At 58.7% G+C, this 20914-nt stretch overlaps 2 protein-coding genes across 2 annotated transcripts in view; one reads left to right on the forward strand and one right to left on the reverse strand.

The window, feature by feature from the left end:
* Positions 1-2864, forward strand: part of RAD54L2 (RAD54 like 2) — a 68510-nt gene extending 65646 nt beyond the window's left edge. The window contains exon 24 of the mRNA XM_018068604.2: positions 93-2864. Within this exon, the coding sequence (XP_017924093.1) occupies positions 93-160 (68 nt within the window). The 3' untranslated portion in view covers positions 161-2864. The remainder of the gene's footprint in view (positions 1-92) is intronic.
* A 597-nt stretch (positions 2865-3461) lies between these two features.
* On the reverse strand, positions 3462-14188 carry SEMA3F (semaphorin 3F). The gene is given in 18 exon segments (XM_029958218.1): positions 3462-3893; positions 3978-4108; positions 4319-4383; positions 4609-4766; positions 5053-5094; positions 5306-5394; positions 5498-5546; positions 5549-5740; positions 5817-5961; positions 6364-6433; positions 6590-6704; positions 6934-7079; positions 7398-7526; positions 7628-7730; positions 8035-8154; positions 8383-8445; positions 9138-9298; positions 14065-14188. Coding segments are annotated over 18 exon segments (2313 nt in total). The 3' UTR covers positions 3462-3482.
* Positions 14189-20914: the final 6726 nt, after the last annotated feature.

Below are 20914 nucleotides of genomic sequence, written 5' to 3' on the forward strand. Positions count from 1 at the left end.
CTTAGATCAACAGTTTAGCTATGCAAATTATTTTAATTATTTTTTTAAAAAACAAACATTAAAATAGTGCTTTCTTCTTTAACATATCCTAGGAGTTGAAAACCGAGGGGTTCTGAGCAAACTGCTGGACAACTTGTCTTTGGATGCACCATGGAAATAAAAATCAAACCCCCCCACAAAAGTAACAAAGCAAATTAACTGATGGTGTTCATGCAAGTTTCTCCAAAGACTTGACAGTGCTGCATCTGTGAGTCATGCCCTCCTGTGCTCTGTGTGTCCACCTCATGCACAACCCTGTGACACTGACTGTTTGACAAGCTTGCCCAGATGTCCGTTGCATCCCTGTGAGGCTGTCAGTTTTCTGGTGGATTTGGGGAATGAACCTAGGCAAGGGCTTTTTCCTTGTCGAGAGTAGCAAGTATTGAGACCCTGGGGGCGCGTTTTGGGAGACTGGAATGTAAGCAGACCCCCACTAGAGCCCTGCTGCAGCCCCAGTCCTTCCTGGTGGGGGTCAGGGTAGTGGGGCTCATCCAAGGGACCCTCCCACATCTGAATGGGGCCTGTGCTGGGACAAGGTGTGAAGATTTGGCTGGGGGCAGTCAGTGTCGTGGCTCTGGATGTGATACTGGTGACTGCACACCATTTTCTCTGCTCCTTGCCTCTCCAGGACTTCCTGAGCAGGCCCTGGCACATCTCCATGCTGCCACTCGATGTCCTCCCAGGGTTCCCCAGCATAGCCCAAGCCCTGTGGCCACAGGAGCCAGGGGCAGCTGGCACTCGGCTGCCATGGGGTGCACACTTCGTGCTCTGTTCTGGTCATTAACCTGGCACCAGGGTGAGGTGTGAGGGCTCTCCTGGCTCCTGCATGACCATGGCAGCTTGGAGACCCCTTGCCACCCTTCTGTGGTGTGCATGCTGCTGGCAAACATCCCTGGCTCCAGGCAGCTGCAGCATGTTGGCCCTGCCCAGCAAGCGCCCAAGTACAGCCCCAGCCCTACCTCTGCCCCACCTTCCAGCCCCAGGCACCCCCTAAGTGAGGGGACGGGTCCCCTGGGCCCTGGCAGAGCCTTGGCTGAGAGGTGGTGGTAGAGATGGCAATGATGCCCTGGCCACAGCTGGGGGCTGACTGGGGCTGGGGCTGCTCCAAGGCAACCGGAGGCACCTGCTCTCCCACTGTGCCAGGGGAAGGATTTCCTCCACCCCACAGAAACTGGGGGGGGAGTGTGGGTTATCCAGAGTCTCTCCGAGTCGGGGGAACTCTCTGAGCCCTAAAACTCCCCTCCCGTGGGACCCACTCTCCCCCTCATCTCTCCCCAGAGTTTTCTCCTCTCCAGCATGTGGTTCTGCTGCAGAGGGTCCTGTCTTGGTTTTCCTGAGCCCAGAGCAGGGACTTTCCCTGCACGGGTTAAATTTTTCTTTTGCTGCTGAATTTCTGTCTCCAAATGACCTGACAGGAAGCAGCTGCCAGTTCTCGGTGGGGCTGTGGGTGACACTGAGGACAGCAGTGCAGGACTCTCTGCTGAGGGTTTGGACAATAAGGAGGATTCCTGAGCACAGCCTTGAGGCCTGGGCATTGCTGTGGGGAATTGGGAATGGCCAACTGCCCTCCACGTCAGCATCCAGCCCTTGGCCCTTCCCTCAGGTGGGAAGTTTCCACTCCTGGGAACAATCAGGTAAAGGCTGGGTGCCACTGGGGACAGTGCCATGGGCATGGAGGTGGCTGCTGTGTGCCCTGGTCTTGGTGGGCTTGTTTCCCTCACTGCTGATGAAGATCTTGGGGTATCATAGGGAACTGCAGGATGGGGGCAACACAGCCCAGCATGGCCCACGTTGGTCAGAATCTGCTGCTCGTCATCCTCCCAGAGCACCTGGGAGGGTGATGGGGTGGGTGCAGGTACTTGGAGAAAGCAAATATTCTGGCAAGCAAAGGGTGAGATTTCCACGGAGGCTTCACTAGAAATTATGTGTGTTTTGACTTAGTGATGTCAGCGAATCATAGACTCATAGAATGGTTTGGGTTGGAAGGGACTTTAAAGATCACCTCGTTCCAACACCCTGCCATGGGCAGGGACACCTCCCACTATACCAGGTTGCTCCAAGCCCCATCTAGCCTGGCCTTGGACACTTCCAGGGATGGGGCATCCACAGCTTCTCTGGGCAACAAATGAAAGTGGCTGAATGCACGAGAATTGCTGCTGGTTTGGGGGCGGCTTCCCGGACAACAGGGACAAGTACAGCAAATACCTTCACAGCTGGTGTTTCTCGCCACTCTGGGATGAATTTTGTTAATCCAGTCTTGGAAGGACCTGGGGGGGGAGGGTTAGGGTGGGGGGCAGAGGTTAAATGGACAATGTAGTCCGGCTAGATTACAGTGAGGTGATGGCTCCTCACAACTTGGAGCAGGCGCTCCCTGCGAAGGGACAACGGGGCAAGTGAGGGAGAGCAACCTCTGCCACCTCCCAGGCTACCACCACTGCCTCGGCTGCTTCGTGGTACCCAGCTTGGAGCTGGAGTCTGGCAAATCCACAGGAGCCTGAAGGAATCCATCACTGAGTCTCATTTGGGGTTTTGTGTTGGTTTGAGCTTCTTTTTCTTTTTTTTTTTTTTCTTTTCTTTTTTACTACCGCCTTAGTTTGTGGCCTGTCTTGTTGTGGTTGGAAAGAGGAGTATTGCTAGCAGGGTGGGTTGGTCGGTTGGCCCCACGCATGATCATGTGCTTCCCTCTTCTCTCTGTCGAACGGGATGTGCTCACCTGATCTCCCAGAACAGAGACTTTGAACAATTTGTTGTTTATATGATGTATTTATTTTTACTTGTGTTTCATGTCATTTTTTAAAAAAATAATAAATTGTAAGTTGGTATAACTGCCTGTTGCTTCTCTCTCTTTTTTTTTTTTTTTTATTTTTCCCCAGTAATATAAATGTCAAAAAAAGAAGGCGATGTGGTTTGAAGTGGGTTGGAGCTGGGCTGGGCATGGGCATCTCTGCTCACCTGGAGCCCAGGCTCAGCCAGCAGCCGTCGTCCCGCTGCCTCCAGCAGCATCTGGGCTTCCACTGGCACCTCGGCAGCTGTCAGGGTGAGCCCCCGGGGCACCTCCAGAGGGGAGGGAGGCTGGATGCACCAGTGTCCATGGCCTGGCTGGGTGCTGCCTGGAGTCAGCGAACCATTGGGAGGGCTGGTTCTTGCCTTTCTCTGTCCTCTGTGCTTATTATTGCTGCTGATAATGATTGTCATCAAGGGCCAGGGGAAAACAAGGAGAATAAATATTCTGCAGGTAAATAGAGTCTCAGAGAGCAGGCACAGGCTGTGTGGCCTGGCCCTGGTGCTCCTGGGGCACGTGGAGAAGCAGCTGGGACTGGCAGGGATTGAGGTAGTAAGAGCAAGGCATTTCTGCACGGGAAGGCGAGAGGTCTCTCAGAGCTGATGCCAATGAGAAGGCCCTGGAGAGATCGGGAAGGGAGCTGTGGGCAGCCCTGGCTCCCTCACAGGCGCTGGGGGTGCCTCCGCACCCGGCCGTTCTTGCTGTCCGGGGATGGGTACTTCTGGTGCCAGGCTCTCTGCCGCTGCCTCTCCTGGTGCCGCAGGGCGTTGCAATAGGCGTCCAGGCTGGTGCCCGGGGCGCCCAGGGCCCGCGGGAAGCCCTTGTAGCCCGGCTGCAGGTCAGTGCGGGGCCGGGGGCTCTGGTGGGTCCCTCCGAGCTCAGCCCCCTTGCTCCGTTTGTAGGGCGGCAGCTCCATGGCCTCGTGTCCGATGACGCGGAGGCTGTACCGGCTGAGGGGCCGCGAGAAGGAGCGCTCCACCGCCTGGCACTCGTAGGTGCCCACGTCCTCCCTCGCCAGCTGGCGGATCAGCAGCCCTTGCTCCAGCACCAAGAAACGTCCATTGTTCCTGACCTGGGGCAAAGGCAGAGAACCCGGGTCAGTCCCTGGCGACCGAGCCACCCCTGCTGCCCGTCCCCACTGCCCCGTGCCCCGCACCTCGCTCAGGGCCGTCTCCTCGCCGTGCCGCACCAGCCACCGGAGCGTCGTCTGCGGGGAGCGCGCCAGGCACTCGAGGAAGGTTGAGTTCTTCTCCACCCCGAAAACCAGCTTCTCCACAGCAGCAGTCCCTGTGCAGGGGACGGGACAAAGGAAGGGGTGAGTCCCCTGCGTGGGATCTGCGTGACGCGGGGAGGTGAGGCAGCACGGAGCACCCAACGTGAGGTGAGGGCACTGGTTTCCCAGCTCCGATTCCCGCCCGCCCTTCCTGGGCGTGGCTGCCGCCTGACAGAGCTTGGCGCCCACACGGGCTTCTTAGAGGGGCTGGGGCTGGTGCTCACCCTCTGCTGTGCCCTGGCACTGGCTGAGGGGGTCAGACTTCAGCATGTCCTGGCAGCGGGCACGCCTGTGGGAGAGCAGACAGGGCTGTGGGGTGGCACCCACCCTAGGCTGTGGGACCCCTCCATGGCACAGTAGCCAGGGAGAAGGACCAGAGAGGGCTGAGGCAGGCAGAGTAGCAGTAGGGGTCTGGGCTGGTGGATAGAGCTCCAAGGCTGGCACTTGCCCACTCCTGCTTCTGACAGCATCCCTTTGCAGGAGTACAACAGGGCTGGCCCGGGTAAACACTCACCTCTTCTCAGTGAGCAGGTGTGGGGCACAGGTCTTGCCATCCCAGGTGCAGTAGGGATCCCTGGCCAGGCAGCAGTCGGTGCAGGTTTTGCCATAGAGCTCACAGCGGTACAGGGAGAGCTGGACCAGCCCATGGGTGCTGCTCACAAACAGCTCCTGCTGCTCGGGCAAGAGGAACAGCAGCAGTCAGAGCCCATGGCTGGAGACCAGGGCTGGCAGGGAACAGAGCTCCTGCCCCGTGCTGGGGGGGGGGGGGGACACACCGGGGGACACCAGGAGCATGAGACAGAGCCTGCCACCTCCCTAATGCCTTGGCAGGATCCCATTCCCTAAATGTGCAAGCCCTGGGGCCAAGGGACTCAGGTAGAGGGGCTGGGACCAGTTGCCCTCTGTCTCTGTCCCTGTCCCTGGGCTGCTTTAGGGAGAAGCAGGAGGGAGGACTCACCCGTTTCGGTGATAACTTCATGTCCAGGATGGGAGAAGGCACCTGGAAAGGAAGGAGACGGTGCTGAAGCCATGTCAGTCCCTCCTGTGTGTCCCAACCTGTCAGTGGTGTTGTGTCCCCGGGGGTGGCAGGATGCCAGAACCCTGGCCCAGATCCCTAGTCCCAGCTCCTCCTGCTCCCTGCAAGCAGCCTGATCAGCCCCCGTCCAGCCATCATGGTCCAGCCCCCGTGGTGCCACCATGGACTCCTGTACCTTAGTGACGCTGATCTCCTCCAGGCTGATCACCTCGGTGCCACGGCTTACCCCGCCGGCCAGCCCCACCTTCAGCACTTTGCCTTCATCTGCCAAGGCAGCAGCAGAAGGAGCTGTCAGGGCTGGGAGTCCCTGGGACAGCGGGACCCATGTGCCACACAAGCTGCCCCGCGGTGACAGCGTCCCCAGAGCCGGTGTGAGCTCCCACCTGTGCCGAGAAGAGCACGTCGTAGTGCCGGTCTCTTCCATCTCTAAGCCGTGGCATCCAGCAGCCGCCGCAAGCCGGTACGGCACATTGACCCTCACCAAGCACGGCTGGCGGCCCTGCGGGGACACGGGCTCCCACATCAGCTGGTGGCTGCGCATGAAGCTGATCACCTCGTCGGGGAAGTCCTTGGTGGACTGCAGGAGGGGGTCGTACGTCTCGCTGGGGCACTGTGTGACACGGGGCTGCATCAGGGCCGGGCCAGTCTGTCCCGCTCCCCCCCGCAGGTGCTCCCCAACCCCTTACCGTGCCAGGGCGGGGATAGGGGACGCGGCCCTTGTATTCTACCCAGCGGTAGTCGAATCCCTCCTTGTGTGCAAAGGGGCCGCTGAAGGCAGCTCTCACGGCAGCCATGGAGTAAACGCAGACGGCAGAGCCGCTGAACACGCCGCTGTGGGGAAGCACAGGGCTGTCACTGTCCCGGCTGCTCCACAGGGCTGTCAGTGACCCAGCTGCTCCATGGGGACCAGGCATATGCATGCCCACAGTCCTGAGCCCACGCTGTCCCCTGTCAGCCCTGGAGTCGTGCACAGCACCCCGGGGGTGACAGGAATCCCTTCGGAACAGCCAGTCCAGCCTGTGGGACTGCTGGCTGTGCTGATGCCAAACCTGTGGTTTGGCATTGGGCTGGTGAACCAGCAGCAGGGAAAGCAGGGAAAGGCTGGTGACCCTTCCTCAGCCATCTGGATGCTGGTCCTGCCTTTCTCCACCCAGGGGTCCCTGTGGAGCAGCACTGATGAGGGGCTGGGGGGCTGGACTGCCCCACACAGGGGCTAATGAGGGTCCTGCTCACCTGGAGACCGTGAAGAGGCCGAAGACAAGGGGGTTCTGGGGGTCCCTGGTGCGCAAGAGAAAAACATCCTCTGCAAAGAGAGGGATTGAGGTGAGGCACCCCAGAGTTGGAGTACCAGTCCAGAGGATGCAGGCAGGCATCCTTGATGCTGTGCCCTCCTCCCTGGGAGGGAGCAGCTGTGGCAGAGCAGTGTTGCTCCTGGCTGCAGCCAGGGCTGTGCACTCACCGAGCTGGTCGAAGTGGGTCTCGGTGCCCTGGGGCCCAGGGATGGAGCACACCAGGCGGGCCTTCAGGAACGTGCTCCAGCGGTTGATGAGGCTGCGCTTCCCTCCAACATCATTCTGCCAGGCACCAAGAACTGGGGTCAGTCCAGCCTCTCTGAGCCTCCCCCGCCACTGTGCCCTCCCTGTTCCGACATCAGGACACCCCCAGCCCTGAGCCTTCTGCCTGGTGGCCAGTGTGCAGTGGCACCCTCACATCTCACTGTTTGGGATGCCTCTTGGTCCAGAGGGGGTAAAAGCCCACCCGGTGGGACATCCATCCACAGAACACTGGCCTTTGGCAACTGACCTTGCAGACCCTGGCCACCCTGGCATGGATGTGCCGCCGCTCCCACTGCCCAGCTTCCATGGCTGTCTCACGGAAGAAGATGTAGACCTTGTCATCGTGAGGGTTGTAGGTGTCGGGGATGTCGTAGGCACCAATGAACGCTGGCTCTGTGGGGGGAAAGAGCAGCACAACGTGGCCCTGTGTCCTCATCCCACTGTGTGGTACTACCCTGAAAGCCCCTGGCAGGTGCTGAGGGTACACAGGACCTGCGTAGACCTGGCTACCTGGGAGGCAGAGCCCCATTCCCAGTGCTCAGGCTGTGGAGTGCATGCTGGAGCCTGGATCCCACCAGTGGCCTCATTAGTGCTTCCCCCAAAGAGGAGAACGGGGTGAGACCAGAGAGCTCTGGCCCCAGTGCTGGCCTCAGCCTCTCCCCAGCAGTCAGGAGAATCCCTCCCCTGCCCCATGGGTCCCCCTGTTCCTACCGTGTAGCCAGTGGTCCTGGTTCTGCTCCGTGCGGATGTAGCTCTGCTCTGCCCCGTGGACCCAGGTCCGGAAGAAGGCAGCACTGCTGCCCATGAAGTCACTGGAGGTGCCCGAATACAGCTCCCCATCTGTGGGGTTAGGGGGGTGTGGGTGGGAACCAGCACCTCCCAGTACAGACCATGCCCAGCACTCCCCTCCCAGCATCGCCTCTGCTCCCTCTCGCTCTTACCGACGAGGAGTCCCGTGAAGGGCTCACGGGGGCTGTACGGGCACCGTCCTCGCCCCGATTCCAAGGAGTGGGTCACCAGCCGCATGGGGGGAGCCCCGGGACCCTGTCAGAGCCAAGGGGGAGATGTCAGCCCAGGGGAACAAGCTGGGATTGTGGGAAAGAGTGGAAAGGAGGCTGGAGTGCTGTGATGAGTGGAGTCCTCGAGGAGGATGCCAGGACCTGGTCCCATCTCCATGAGACACCCTGGCACTGCCAAGCTGGAGTTGCTCTCGTCATGTGAATGTCAGGAACTGCACCAGGCTGTCCACCCTCCCCGTTCTGGGGCTCCCTCTCCCTTTGCTCCCTGGGAATGGGGATCTCTTGGCACCTTCTGCCATGGGCACTTGTCTGTCCAGGGTGCTCCTCACCTTCCCCCTGGCTCCCAGCTGGATGAAGGCACAGACGGGCTGGTAGGAGCCGGTGCCACAGGCGAACACGTGGCTCCGGTTGAAGGGCTGGAGGAGGCGGATGAAGTTGGCACACTCCGTCTGCACAGGGGGAGATGTTTGTCACTGGGCTGAGTCCTGGTGTGTCTACTGGGGATGAGGAGCCTGGCCAGACCCTGCCATGGCACCTGGCCAGCTGGGCTTGGCTCTGGCTGGCTCCACAACCCCATTCCAGGCAGATCCCCAGGCTCGCTTTCGGGGTGACAGGGATGTTTAACCTCCATGGTAAACTGCCAAAGGCGATGAGCCGGGACTGCCAGCCCTGCTTACCTCCACGTTCTTCCCTGCCAGCTGGCAGTGCTCGACTTGCTCCCTGGGGGCTGGCCAGAAAATCTGAAACACAATGACCCCTCAGATGCAACCCCTTTTTCCCTTGGCTCCCATGGCACCGATGGGAAGAGGCTCAGTCAAAAGGCACTGCCAGGCTCAGGTGCATGACAAGGACACGGGGCTGCTCTGCCACAGGTCTGACACCCCCCTGGGTCCCTAGGGCCCAGTGGGCATCCTGCCAAATCAACTCAGAGTGAACCCAGCATGGGGACAGAGCCTGGGTGGGCCACGGCACGCCCAGGCAGTGGGCAGGCTCTCCTGGATCCCGGCCCGTGGGAACGCCAGGCTGCGGTGCCTTAATGGGCTTTTCTTTTGTTGGGCTTGAGCTGTGCACCCTGCCAGCAGGATGTCTTGGGATGACATTAGTGGACTCACTGCTGGAGTTTTTGCTGCAGCAGCAGGGACTAGATGTGACTGTAGGGCCCCGGGCACTGCCCTCAGTCCACCCAGGTCACCTCTCCTGGCCAAGCCACCCTGTCCCTCCCTGGCGTCAGCCCGTCCCAGCAGGGCCCAGCACCGCCAGGGATGGGTTGACCCCAGTGATTGAGACATCCTGGCATAAATGTGTCCCCAGTGAGGTTAGAACAGCCCAGTTCAGAGCACATCCACCTCCACGCCCTGGTGCTGGGACAAGGAGTTGCTCCCAGGGAGGAAGAGGCCAGCTTGGCCAGGGCCACCCTCCTCCCAGCACTGACCTTCTCAGGCTCTCTGCTGGGGTGGTCCAGGTGGAGCAGGAAGATGTGGTTTTTTGCTCCCACCATCAGCCAGGCTCTGTCTTCATCCACCAAGAGAGACTGGAAATCCATTCCATCCCCTGAGGCCAGCAGCAGGCGAGAGCTGTTGGATTTCAGCAGGTCTGAGGAGAACAGTGTGGGAGAAAGAGAAACCCATCCATGAGCAACACAACCAGCAGCCAGGGGCCCTGTGCCTCCCTGGCTGGGACAGCCCTGGTTACCTACCCTTACTCCAAGGAATCACAATTCCTGCCTCTGCCTCAGTGAAACCCACTCTCCTTGGTGCCCCTGAGCTCATCATGGAGTTTCCTCCATGTTCCTTCCTGGGAGAAAGAGTCACTCCTACAGAGAGGAGAACTGTGCTGACCTTGCCCTGGCTGAGCTGGTTTGCAGGGCACAGACAGGACAGGGATCCAGCCCAGGAGCACAGAGTGCTCAGCTTCCAACCTGGATTGCAGAACTCCTGGAGCTGCAGAGCCTCTGCACCCTGAAACTGTGGGGAGAGGATGGAGCAGAGGAGACTTGCTTGCTGTGCCTCCTGGCATGTTTTCCATGCATTTCAGATCAAGAGAGTTTACATAAAAAAGGGTTTTGGCTATTTGCTGGGGCAAATACAGCCTCCAAGGAAAGGTCACCACAGCCCAGTCTGGACACCCTCTTTGCCCACCCTTTGAGCCTGTGAAGTGGCTGCCGGACTTCACTCCAGGCACAGGGACAGGCAAGGCAGGAGGATGGGAGCACTGGGATAGACCCTTGTAAAGGAAGTTCTCAGCTGTGTCCTGGATGCCACTCCAACCCTGCACCAAGCACACCACATTTCCCATTTTGTGTCCTGGGTATTAGACTAGCTAGGGAAAAGTGCTTTTCGTGGCACCCCTTTGGCACTGCTGGAGGGAAGAACCACCTTGCTGAGGGGAAAGTGTGCCATGGACCCAGTACAATCCATGGAGAGTGGAGACAGGGCAGCAGGAAAGGCTCTGCTGTTCAGGCTGCAGCTCCTCCTGTGCAGCAGCCGGAGTGGCTCACATGGCCCTTCTGGCACAGTTGCAGCCATGGGGGTGTGTGAGGGAGACAATAAGCTCTTTTCTTTTGGTTAAAACTCCTGAAACAACATCCCCTGGGCTCGCATCAGCCTGTGATGTGCAGCACCAGGTTTGGTGGCTGGTTGCCGGGGCAATCAGCCCCCAGTGCCGCCGGAGTGGCGGCTGCACCGGACACGGGACCGCAGCAGCTGCCGCCCCTGAGCGCCTGCTCCCAGGGATCGGGGCAGGAGAAACCTGCACTGGGGCAGGCCTTGGGGCTTCCAGAAATCGTAACATACAGCTCTCATCTCCAAAAGTGCCGGGATGTGGCTGGGAATAGGGGGCTGGCTACGCTGGGAAGGCTGCTCCTGGTTTTCGTGTTGTGCAGGGAAATGGGCAAAAGTGGGGCTGTGGGAAGAGGAGATGGAAATGGGCTGCGCTGGATGGGAACTGAGTAGAGGCAGAGTGTGGCTGGAAACCCAGAGAGATCTGTAAGTCCCAGACTGAAAATCTGCCCCAAATCACATGGATTGAAGCAGTGTGTCAGGAGCAGAGGGAGGGAGGCTGCCGAGAGGAGCCGGTGCTGGCTGGGTGGGTGGAGTGTGGATGGGAGCGTGGGTGGACGTGCGGCCCCAGGTGCAGGTGGGGTGTACGTGGGCACGGGCACAGCTCCATCCGAAGGGAACCGGCTGACCCGGGAGGTTGTCTCACTTCCTTCCACCCCCTTTCCAGGGCAGAGGGGAAGCAGGGCCAGTGCCTGAAGGCTGGAGACGCCACTGACGTCCGGTGGTCCCTGCTGGGCCCAGCAGCACGTGGGTCCCTGCCCGGATCCAGCAGCCAGGCTGGCTCCCAGCTAGCGCTTCCGTCTCCCCTTCCTCCAGGATCAGAGCTCCTGTAAGGGGGGGCCACAAATCCTCCTCTGCCAGGAACCACTTCCAGCTACATCAGGGAGCTCCTGGCTCTCCTCCTGCTCCCACAAAAACTGTGCACAGCCCCGTTGCACTCCCCACCTTTCCTCGGGTGCCTCCTCTGGATACCAGGGATACAGGGGAGAAGATTTCCAAGCAATTTTCCTCTAGCTGAATGGGATTAACAGCTGAATTCCTGTCCCTGCCTCTGAGCCATTGTCCCTGCTGGGTCCCCAGTGGAGTGCAGTGCATCACTCACTCTCTTATGTCTGTCAACATCAGGACCTGCCTGATTCAGGGAGGAGGGAAATGCTAGGCAGGACTCTGGGGAGGCAGGTTGGGGTGGGAGGGAAGGGCAGAGGACAAGGCTGATCCTAGAGAGTGTCACTTGCTGGTCACCCTCTGACGTGCTGAGGACAAGGTCAGGCAGGGTGATGGAGGAGCCCTCCCTGCTGCCATGGTTAATACATGGGAGAACCCTGGAAGGACTCACTGCCCTGCACTTGCTTCCTCTGGCAGGTTAATGACCATGAGGGTCTGAGCCTAACCCCGTGGCACGGCTCTGCTCCCTCACCAAGAGGACATTGAGTGCTGTAATCCAGACCCAGGAAGCTGCCCCACAAAAACCAGTCTCTTCTCACTCCCAGGGCATTTGATCCAAACCCAGCCCTGGAGGCAGGGAACCAGGGCATCTCTGCAGCAGCTGTACCATGGTCAAACCCATGGATGAGCCCCGAGAAACATCCTCTCCTTTGTGTTCACTACCTCCCAAGGCCGCGGTGTTTGTCTCTATTGCCGGGACCACTGTAACTGCCTTGTCCCATCCATCATCTCTGCCTGCCCCTCAGCTACACCATCCTCCATGCAGGGTGACCTGGGCTTCCTGGGGTCACCTCCCGGCTGTGCTGGAGGGCTCTCCTGGCCCCTTCCCCTGCCACCAGGCGCAGCAGCCCACGGAGGAGATCCCCGAAGCCGGGGGGAAGCTTGGTGCTAAATCGGGCTCTGGCCCCTCACTGCTGCTGGCTGATAAGGGACGTGCCAGGGCAGCTCTTGGTGCCGATAACCAGAGCCCCATGACCACCCTGCCCTCTGGAGCACTTGCTGCGTGGTGCTGCCCGGCTGGGCTGGCTGCAGATCAAAGGCTGGCAAACGACCCATTTGCCAGTTCCCGGGATATTCCCGCAGGAGCTGGCAGGCGTGCTGTGGTTTCACTGAACACCCACACTGCTGCACAGCCTTGGAAAAGAGAGAGGCTCAGCTCGGGCAGCGCTGGGGCTGACCCAGCCTGACCCAGCTCACCCCAGGCTGCCCCTGCCCGGCCGGGGTGGCCGGTGTGCTATTATAAACCTCCTCCTCGCCTCCTCGGCGGGGTGGGAGCCGCTGCTGTTGTTCCTGGCCCCGTGCCCTGTGCCCCATCCTTCCTGTGCTCCCGGGCCGTCGCTGCTGTCATTTCCTTCTCTCGACCCTGCTTGCGTCTTGTCCCCCCGCCCCGCCGAGGGCTCCGCCTGCCATCCCATGCTGGGATCTGAGGGCAAGGCTGACCCCGCCGATGGACCCTCAAAGGCCTCCTTTTATTTATTTTTTTTTTTCTCCTAGGGGTTTTTAAACCTAAACTTCTCAAGGCATTGTGTCCTTGAACCTGCCCTGTGCTGTCAATGAGTCACATCCCCTCGCCATTGTTCACCTCGTCCTTGAGCCCTCCCGATGCTGGGAGCTTCCTCTTCTGCCTCTGCCCAAAAGGGTTTTTGGCATGTCTGGCCCCGGGACACTGTGGGGCTTTGAAGTCATCAGTCCCTCTACCCCAGCAGCCCTGCTCTGCCTCCTCTGCTCCAAGGAAAGGCAGACCCTGCACCGTGTTTCTGAGCTGGGCTATCAGCAGAGCCTTCTCCTCACACAGATATATCCCTGGGAGGTCCAGTCCTCTGCAGCCACAAACAGAGAGCATCTTCCATCATGCTGGCTGTCCCTGCCTGGAGAGCAGCTCCTCAGGGTGATGGAGCAGTCCAAAAGGATGGCCCCAGAGCCTGGAATGCCATGCCCATGAGAAAGCTGCTCTGTCCCCTCTCGAGTGTGGAGAGGGCTGGTCCAGCCCTGCTGACTGCCACGTCCAAGGCCACTCTGAGGACGTGCTGAGCTGCCATCCTCAAAAACAGCTTGCTGGTTTTCACATGGGAGAACCTGAAAGCAGGTCAATTGGCCACGTCCATGCTCCAGGTTCATGGCAGGGTGAGGAGCTGCCAGGTTAGCAGAGCTCTCCTCTAGCTGCTCGGGTCATTCCCCTGTAGAGACTCTTTCCCTAGGGACTCCCTTCCCACACTTCTCTGCTGGGCTGTGTGCTGTGCTACCTGTCAGTCTGCCATTGCTGCATCTTCAGGTCACCAAAGCAGTCCCCCCTCTGCATCAGGCTTGAGAAAACGGTGCCTCCCCTGAAGAGCAGACCAGACGGACATAGGGGGAAAGGGAGAAGTGCAGTAGGGAGATGATCTGCACGGGGAATCAGTCTCTCCTGGCAGGAGAGGAGAGGTACAGGCAGGACTGTGCTGGTGGGAGGCAGGAGAAGGAGCTGGTGGCACTGTCCTGGGGCTCAGTGTCCCCACTGCATGGTGAGCTGAAGGGGGTGTGCAGTTCAGCCCCAGCCCAGGACACACTGTGAGACACACAGAGTGAGTCTGAGCAGAAGGAGGCATCCTCTCTGGTCCTGGTGTTGCACTGGACCAGGGCAGAGTTTTCCCTACTCGGCCCTCTTCTCCAATGCCAGTGGCACTGGTACAGCATCCTCAGGGACTGCTTGGAGTTGCACCCCTGAAACATCCCAAGGGCCCAATGTGTGGAGATGTTATAGCCACAACCGTAAGGCTGCTGCCTGTGTCCCCAGGCCCTGGCCACCCCTTCACTCCCTCCTTGCAGGACTCTCTCCCAGCCCTCCCAGGCGAGGTGCAGACCCCGAGGAGCCCCTACCTTTGTAGGCGAGGCGGAGGCGCGGGGCGTGCTGCTTCCATGCCTTGCTGCTGCCTGGCTGCTGCAGGAGGACGCAGAGGAGGAGTGTGGAGAGGGGCAGCCCATGGCTGGGGGCAGCCCACATGCTGGCACAGGGATGTGGGCAGGGACCACTGGCCCTCACAGCACCATGGTCCAGCGCCGAGATGCCACCTCAGCCGCCAGCTGCAAGGAGAGAAAGGGGAAGGCTGCAGCTGGTGCTCAGTGGGCCAGTCTGGGCACTGGGAAGGCAGCTGTGGCTGGGATAGACATTCATCAGTTGCCCCCCCCGGAACTCCAGTGCCTTCCATGTCCACAAAAGACCAGCTACTCCAGCCTGCTTAGGAGAAGTGTACATACAGTGTGATGCCAGCATGCCCACAGCATGTGGTACTTTGAAGCACTGGGATTTGAGTATCCTGGAGGTGCCTGACATGAGGGAAGAGGTGAGGAGCTCTTGGGCAGTAGTATATCCTTCAACAGGCTCTCAGAACTTGGGCATCCTCTGCTCAATATCTGCTCAGATCCCAGTGCTTGGCAGAGCCTGGTGAAAGATCCCTAATACTCATCTTATCTCAACTTGGGGTTAAATATCATCCCTCTCACTTAAAGGGGAATCCATGTTTTGGAGCACTGTCCACAAATGCCACTTCTCTGATCCCATCCACGTCATCTGTGGTTGTGCATGTACATGACATATCCCTGGCCAGTAGCTCAGCAAATTGCCTGGTCACCACAGAGCTCTCTGAGGCCACCAGCATCTGCTGGCTGTGGGATACTGCAGGCTGGAAGGGCTCTCTGACACATACATCCCTTCTGAGGCACACAGGGGTTCACTGCCTTGTCCAGCAGCTCCCACAGCTCCTGCCGGGAATGGGGCTGGCCTGCTGGCCCTCACCAATTAATCCAGGCTATTTAGATACTTTTTCTCCACTTCATAAATGTCCTGGTCCCTACATGGCAGCTCTGACTAACTCCCCCTCTTGCTGCATATTAAGTTTGTCCAGTCCCACGGCTGAAAGATTTAAAATGAGCTTTTTAGCTCATTCCTGGCCAGAGGTTCTTGGCACCAGGAGCAGGGGATTCCTGCCATCCCAGCGAAGGGCTGTGGGAAGGATGGTGCAGCCAAGTCTTTCCAGCTTCTTTGGTCTCTGCCTTGCACAAGAAGTGCTCAGCTCTGCCTAGGGAGGAAGTTTGGGGCTGGTGGAATGGGGGTTTCTCTCTCTCCCAGCAGTAGCTCATGGCTGACCTGGGTTGCAGCTTCCTGGGAGGGGGTGCAGCTCATCTCCTGCTGCTTTCCTGCCCTCACTGCTGCCTGGATCTCACTCTGGCCAACATAGCCTGCTGCTGCTCCAGAGCCTTCCCCTGTGCCAGGAGACCTGTCACCACCCCGGGACATGGATGTGACCTCGGGGTGACTGCTGTGCCATTCTCTGTCCCTCTTTATTTTGGGGCTGCTCTCTCAACCCAGCCACTCCTTCCTGGGCACTTTTCAACAGTTCAACCACTGACATAGGAAGGGAAAAAACACCCCACAAACATGGTGGGTTTAGCCGGGTTTAAACTGTTCCTGGGTTGTGGGGAGGGAGGTTCCCTGATAGGAACCCGTCGGCCACACTGGGGACCCACAGACAGTGCTGCCCTCGCTCCCCCACAGCCCCCTTCCCAGCAGGCAGTGATGGGATGCTCCAGCCATTTCAGCTGCTCCCATGCTCAGCCCCTGCAGTGGGGTCTCCCAGAACCATCCTGTGGACTCGCAGCCGTGCCCTGAGCGAGCACTGCTGTCCCAGGGGTCATCCCAAGGACGGGTCTGGGATTTGAGAGATGTATTTTTTTCCTTTGCCAAAGTGTGTTGTGCTGCTGGAGGGCTCAGGAAAATGCTGGCCTCTAATTGCAGCTTTCTATAAATGGAACTGGGTCTGTGCTAGGCTTACCTTTGGGCTAAGCCAACCGTGGAGGAACCTTTCGTGACCCAGGGAATGCCAGGGCTTCTGCAGATGGCAGGCAGGGCACTGCTCCTGCCCTGGGACATGGTCACGCATGATGAGCTTTGGGGATGCTTTGCATGCCTGGAGGAGGGGCTGGGGCTGTTGGGCAGGCGTGTGCACTCCCATCTACAGCTCAGTTATACCAGTGCTCCATCTCCGGCCTTGGGAATGCCAAAGGCAGGTCTGATGGTAGCAGGAGCCACAGCCATGCACAGGAAAAACCCAGAGCCCTGGCAGGGCTGGGACAGGGACAAGAAAGTGAGGGTTTTGCTAGAGGGATTTGCAGCAGAGAAAGGAAGAAAAAGTAAGAAACACTTCCCATGTGTGTCACTCTGGGACTCCCTCCCTTTGTGCCCAGGCAGCAGTGAGGGACTCCACATCCACTTCCAATGCCCAGTTAAAATCCCAGCACAGCCCCCCCCGAGCTGGCTGTGCCCACGGGCACAGGGACATCCCTCGCTGTGCCAGTCAGTGCAGGGATATGGGGGAAACAGATCTGCTGGAGGTGAGGAGCTCGGCCGAGTTTACACGGAGAGGGGGAGCGTGGGTGCCTGGTGGATGGAAACAAGCTGCAGATGATGAATCCAGGGTTAAATTAAACACTCCCGACAGCTTTAAATAATCAACTGTCCGGAGCTGCAACTATTTCCATCTCAGTTTGGAGAGGGAAGTGCTGATGAGGGCAGGCTGCTGGGCGAGGGGATGGCGGGGGGTTAACATTTCATACTCCAGGCACAGCAGGACCTGGTGGTGAGGACTTGGGGGATGTCAGCTGTATTTTGAGGGGCTGGCAGTCACCAGGAGTGCCAGGTGTAGGTGGCACTGGTAGTGACACCACAGTGCTGGGCTGACTCTACCAGCAGACCACCAGGCACCCTGGTCCCAGCAGCTGCCCTGTGCCCTCCCTCCCCTTCCACTGGTGACCTGCAGAAGCCACAGAATCACAGAATGGCTTGAGTTGGAAGGGACCCTAAATATCATCTAATTCCAAACTCTCTGCCATGGGCAGAAATGCCCCCCACTAGACCAGGTTTCTCAGAGCCCCATCCAACCTGGATGTGAACAGTTTCAGGGACGGGGCAGGCACAGCTTCTCAGGACAACCTATGCCAGAGCCTCACCACCCTCACAGGGAGGAATTTTTTTCTAATATCTAATCTAAATCACTCCTCTTTTAGTTTAAAACCAGCCCCCCTTGTCCTGTCAGTGTCTGCCTGTGTACAAAGTCAATCTCCCTCATTTTTATAAGCCCCCTTTAAGTACTAAGGCTGCATTGAGTTCTCCACGTAACAGAAGTCCAAGAGGTCTAAGGCTCTTGGCTGTCACAAAGTCCTCTGGAAAGTCTTGCTGTAGAGTGAGCAGTCCAGGGAAAAGACAAATCCTTCCTGTTTGAGGCACGGGGTATGGAAGGGACTGGTTTATCCGTGAAAACTCCAGTTTCCTCCTGACAACGCCTATCTGCTGCAATGCCACGAATAGTGTAAACCAGCCCAAATGTCAGAGGGGGAAGGGCCCTGGCAGTGGGTTTATCAGGCTATGGATTATCTCTGAGGGGGAAAGCTCAGCTCTTCAGCAATCCCGCAGCACGAACAGCAGTCGCCCTGTTGCCATGTGCTCCACCAGTTCACAGGCCTGATTGTATCCCAGATAATCCCCACGTGCCATGGACAGCCTGGTGCCTTCTCCAGTTACATGGCAGGGCTGGCAGGGCTGGGGTATGAGACAAAATGCTGGTCCCCAACAGCTGGGGGACCTCAGGGGACAGGAGAGGGGGGAGGAGAGGATATGCACACCTTATCAATGTCCATCCATAAGGGTCTTCCCTGTGGGGGGACAGAAATGCTGGGGTAGAACTTGCTTTGAGAGGGGAGAGCTCCAGGGAACTGAGTCCCTCCATGGAGCTGGCCCTGCCTGAGGCTCCTGAGCACCCAAGCCCTGACTCCCAGACCTCAGCCCCAGACTCCTGAGACTGTCCTGCCTCCCTCAGCAGAAACTCTGGTGTGGGTGGTCCCTTCTCTGCCACTTTTGGGAGCTAGGAGAAAGGAGTCTCACCCTGGCAAAGACACTAAGGGGCAAAGCCAGGCAAGGAGGTCTAGCAGACTCAAATTGGGCATCCATCCCTGCACACACATCCATGGGTCAGTTGGGTGCCTGCCATGTGGTCTGTGTCATGGGAATGTGGAGCCATGTGTGTGTGGAGCACTCACAGCCGGAGCTGCTGGCCATGTGCCTTGGCCTGCACCCCTGCCCACAGCTGTCCCTCTTCCTAAATCACTGCCTGGCCCCCTCCCTGGCCACGCAGGAACAGAACCCTCCCTGCTCAGCCCAGGGCTGTGGTTGTCCCTCTCCATACCGCCCAGGATGATGGATGCCCTGGCAGCTGCAGGGAGAGGCAGCTGTCATCCTTCTCCACTGGGAGGACAAAGGCACTGGGGTGAGCCCTTGGCTCCTTCCCTGTCTTCCCTCAGAGCTGCCAGGCTGGGGCAGGACCAACTCTGAGGAAGCCTGTGGTGCTGAGTGGTTTGTGGGAGGGGAATGTGATGGTCCTGCAACAAGACACCAGAGCTGGAACCACAAAACCAAGTGGCAGAGCTTGGGTGGCATCACAGCACCTCAGTGTGCCCTGTGAAACATCAAAGTCTCAGTGAACCCCTCAGTAACAAGATCACACACTCCCATACACAGCCCCAGAGATTGTGGGGAGTGGATTTGGAGGGGTTGGATGAAGGGATTGTTGGACAACAGCAGAAGGCTGAGGCTGCTCCAGCTTCACCTCCATTTCCCTGCCACCACACAGCCAGGTTGGCCAGCAGACTCCCCTCCAGCTGGGACGTCTGGCAGCCTCTTACTCTCCTGCCTCCTGACATTAAAGTCCCCGACTGTGATTAGTCCCAGACCACCCTTCCTTGCCAGACAACACTACTGGAGTGTGCCAAGCACCATGGGTGGGGACGAAAGAGCCCAGCTGCCACTGTCACACCACGGACCCTCAGCATGTCAACCCCTGGGCAGGGGGGCTCCTCCCTCATGGGCACTGGGTGACAGTGGCGATGGGGTAGGGACAGCCCGGTGGTCTGGGTGGTGTCAGGAGGACTTTGCTGCCTGTGGTGACACCTCAGAAGGTCTCCATGGTGTTTGTCTCCCTGAAGTTATAGTAGCTTAAGGCACACTCTGGTTGGGGGCACATTCTTTGAAAGCAAATGGGGAATTGCCAAGCCCAAGGCTGGCCAGGATATTAATAACTGTTTATGATGGGATAAGGAGCTGGCTTCCCTTATCATCCTGCTAATCCCTTTCTTGGAAGGCCGCTGGCTCAGCCCCTACCTTTCCCTTGCTACTGAGAGAGGTGAAACCCACTCTAGCCCAGCTCTCAGGCATCTGGCTGGTAAGGTGGCCCAGCAGCTGGACTTGACTCAGGGCACAGTGGTGGGCACAGTGATGGGCTGCATCAGCCCCTGTTTTCAGTCAGTGATTCCTGCAGGAGTTTCAGGTGCTCCTGAATGTGCTACTTGAGCCAGGTAGTGCCAGCTGAGGGACCACCACCATTCCTCCCTCTAATTTACCCCAAGGGCATCCAGCACCAGGAAGGCAACAAGTCCAACATGCAGAGAAAGCTGGATGGAGACACAGCGTAATTGCACCTTGCAGGTCTCCTCTCACACAAGATGCTGCCAAAGCACAGGGAGCTTCCAGTGCAGAGCAGTGCCACGGTCCTGCTGCCCACATCGGGGCGCTGGGACACCACCTGGAAGTGGCACATTCACAGAGGACTGGGTTCCTCCCCAGAAAAAGCAGAGGTGGGACAAGTGTGGGTTAACTTGGTGTAATAAGCTCTGGGCTGGGCGTACTGCACTCCCAACCTGCTGCTTAATGCAATTGAGAAGCTTAACATTCTTTCACATTTGGGGCTTGCCACCCTCTGATGTTGTGTTCAAGTACCCAAATAAGGCAGGGAAGAGGCTGTGTGCTGCCTTCTGTGCTGCCTGCCCAGCTCCCCAAAGCCTTGGGGGTCCCCAGAGGCAGTGCTGCATTCCTCAGAGCCATTTATACTCCAGTGCTGAAACCCACCCTTGTCACCTGTCTGCCACATGGCCTGACACTCAGCACAGCCCTCGGGATGCTCAGGGAGCTTTACCCCACTTGGGAGCCATTCTCTGGGCTCCAGACTTTCCAGGCTGGGTCTGGGTGAATCACACACGTCCTGGCAGGGGCTCCAAGGCCAGAAGCTGGTGTGGTCTCTAGCCAGGGACAAGTTTGCTCATGCTCCTTGCCCCAGACTGGCTGTAAAGCTGCTGGGGTGAGGGGCTGAGTGACACTCAGGGTTTCCATCCAGAGCTTGCCAGCCCAGGGTCAGTAGCTGGAGCCTGGGCAGGCTCAGCCATCGTCCCCTGTCACAAGCTGCCAGCCCCTGGAAAAGAAGTGGTGGGCTTGGTTGGGGTCCTTGTGGGACCCCTGTGAAGAACCCCAGCGGAGAGCCAAGGGCTGGGGACAGCTCCACCCCAGGGGTGTCTCAGGGGAGAGCTAGCCCTGGGGAAAGCATCCCTGCTCCCTGGACAGGCTGCAGCCTTTCCCAACACTCCCAAACCAGAGCCAATTGCTTCCTGAAGCTGCCAAGGCATTCTGCAGCAAACCCACACGATGTGCAATACTCATTTTCTTCATTCACAGTGGGATTATTGCTTCCCACCTCCCGACCTACTGGACAGGGTGCTCAGCACCTCTCGGAGGGCTGTTAGCTTTGCCACATCTCCCCACCTATCATCCCAGGGCCCTTCCCGGCGGGAGCTGGCCGTGAAACACCTGCTCTGCTGCTCAGTGACCCGGCTCACGATCCGCTTCGCCGCT

This window comes from Manacus vitellinus, unplaced genomic scaffold (assembly GCF_001715985.3).
Source record: "Manacus vitellinus isolate BGI_N305 unplaced genomic scaffold, ASM171598v3 scaffold_14_pilon, whole genome shotgun sequence".
NCBI classification, from domain to species: domain Eukaryota; kingdom Metazoa; phylum Chordata; class Aves; order Passeriformes; family Pipridae; genus Manacus; species Manacus vitellinus.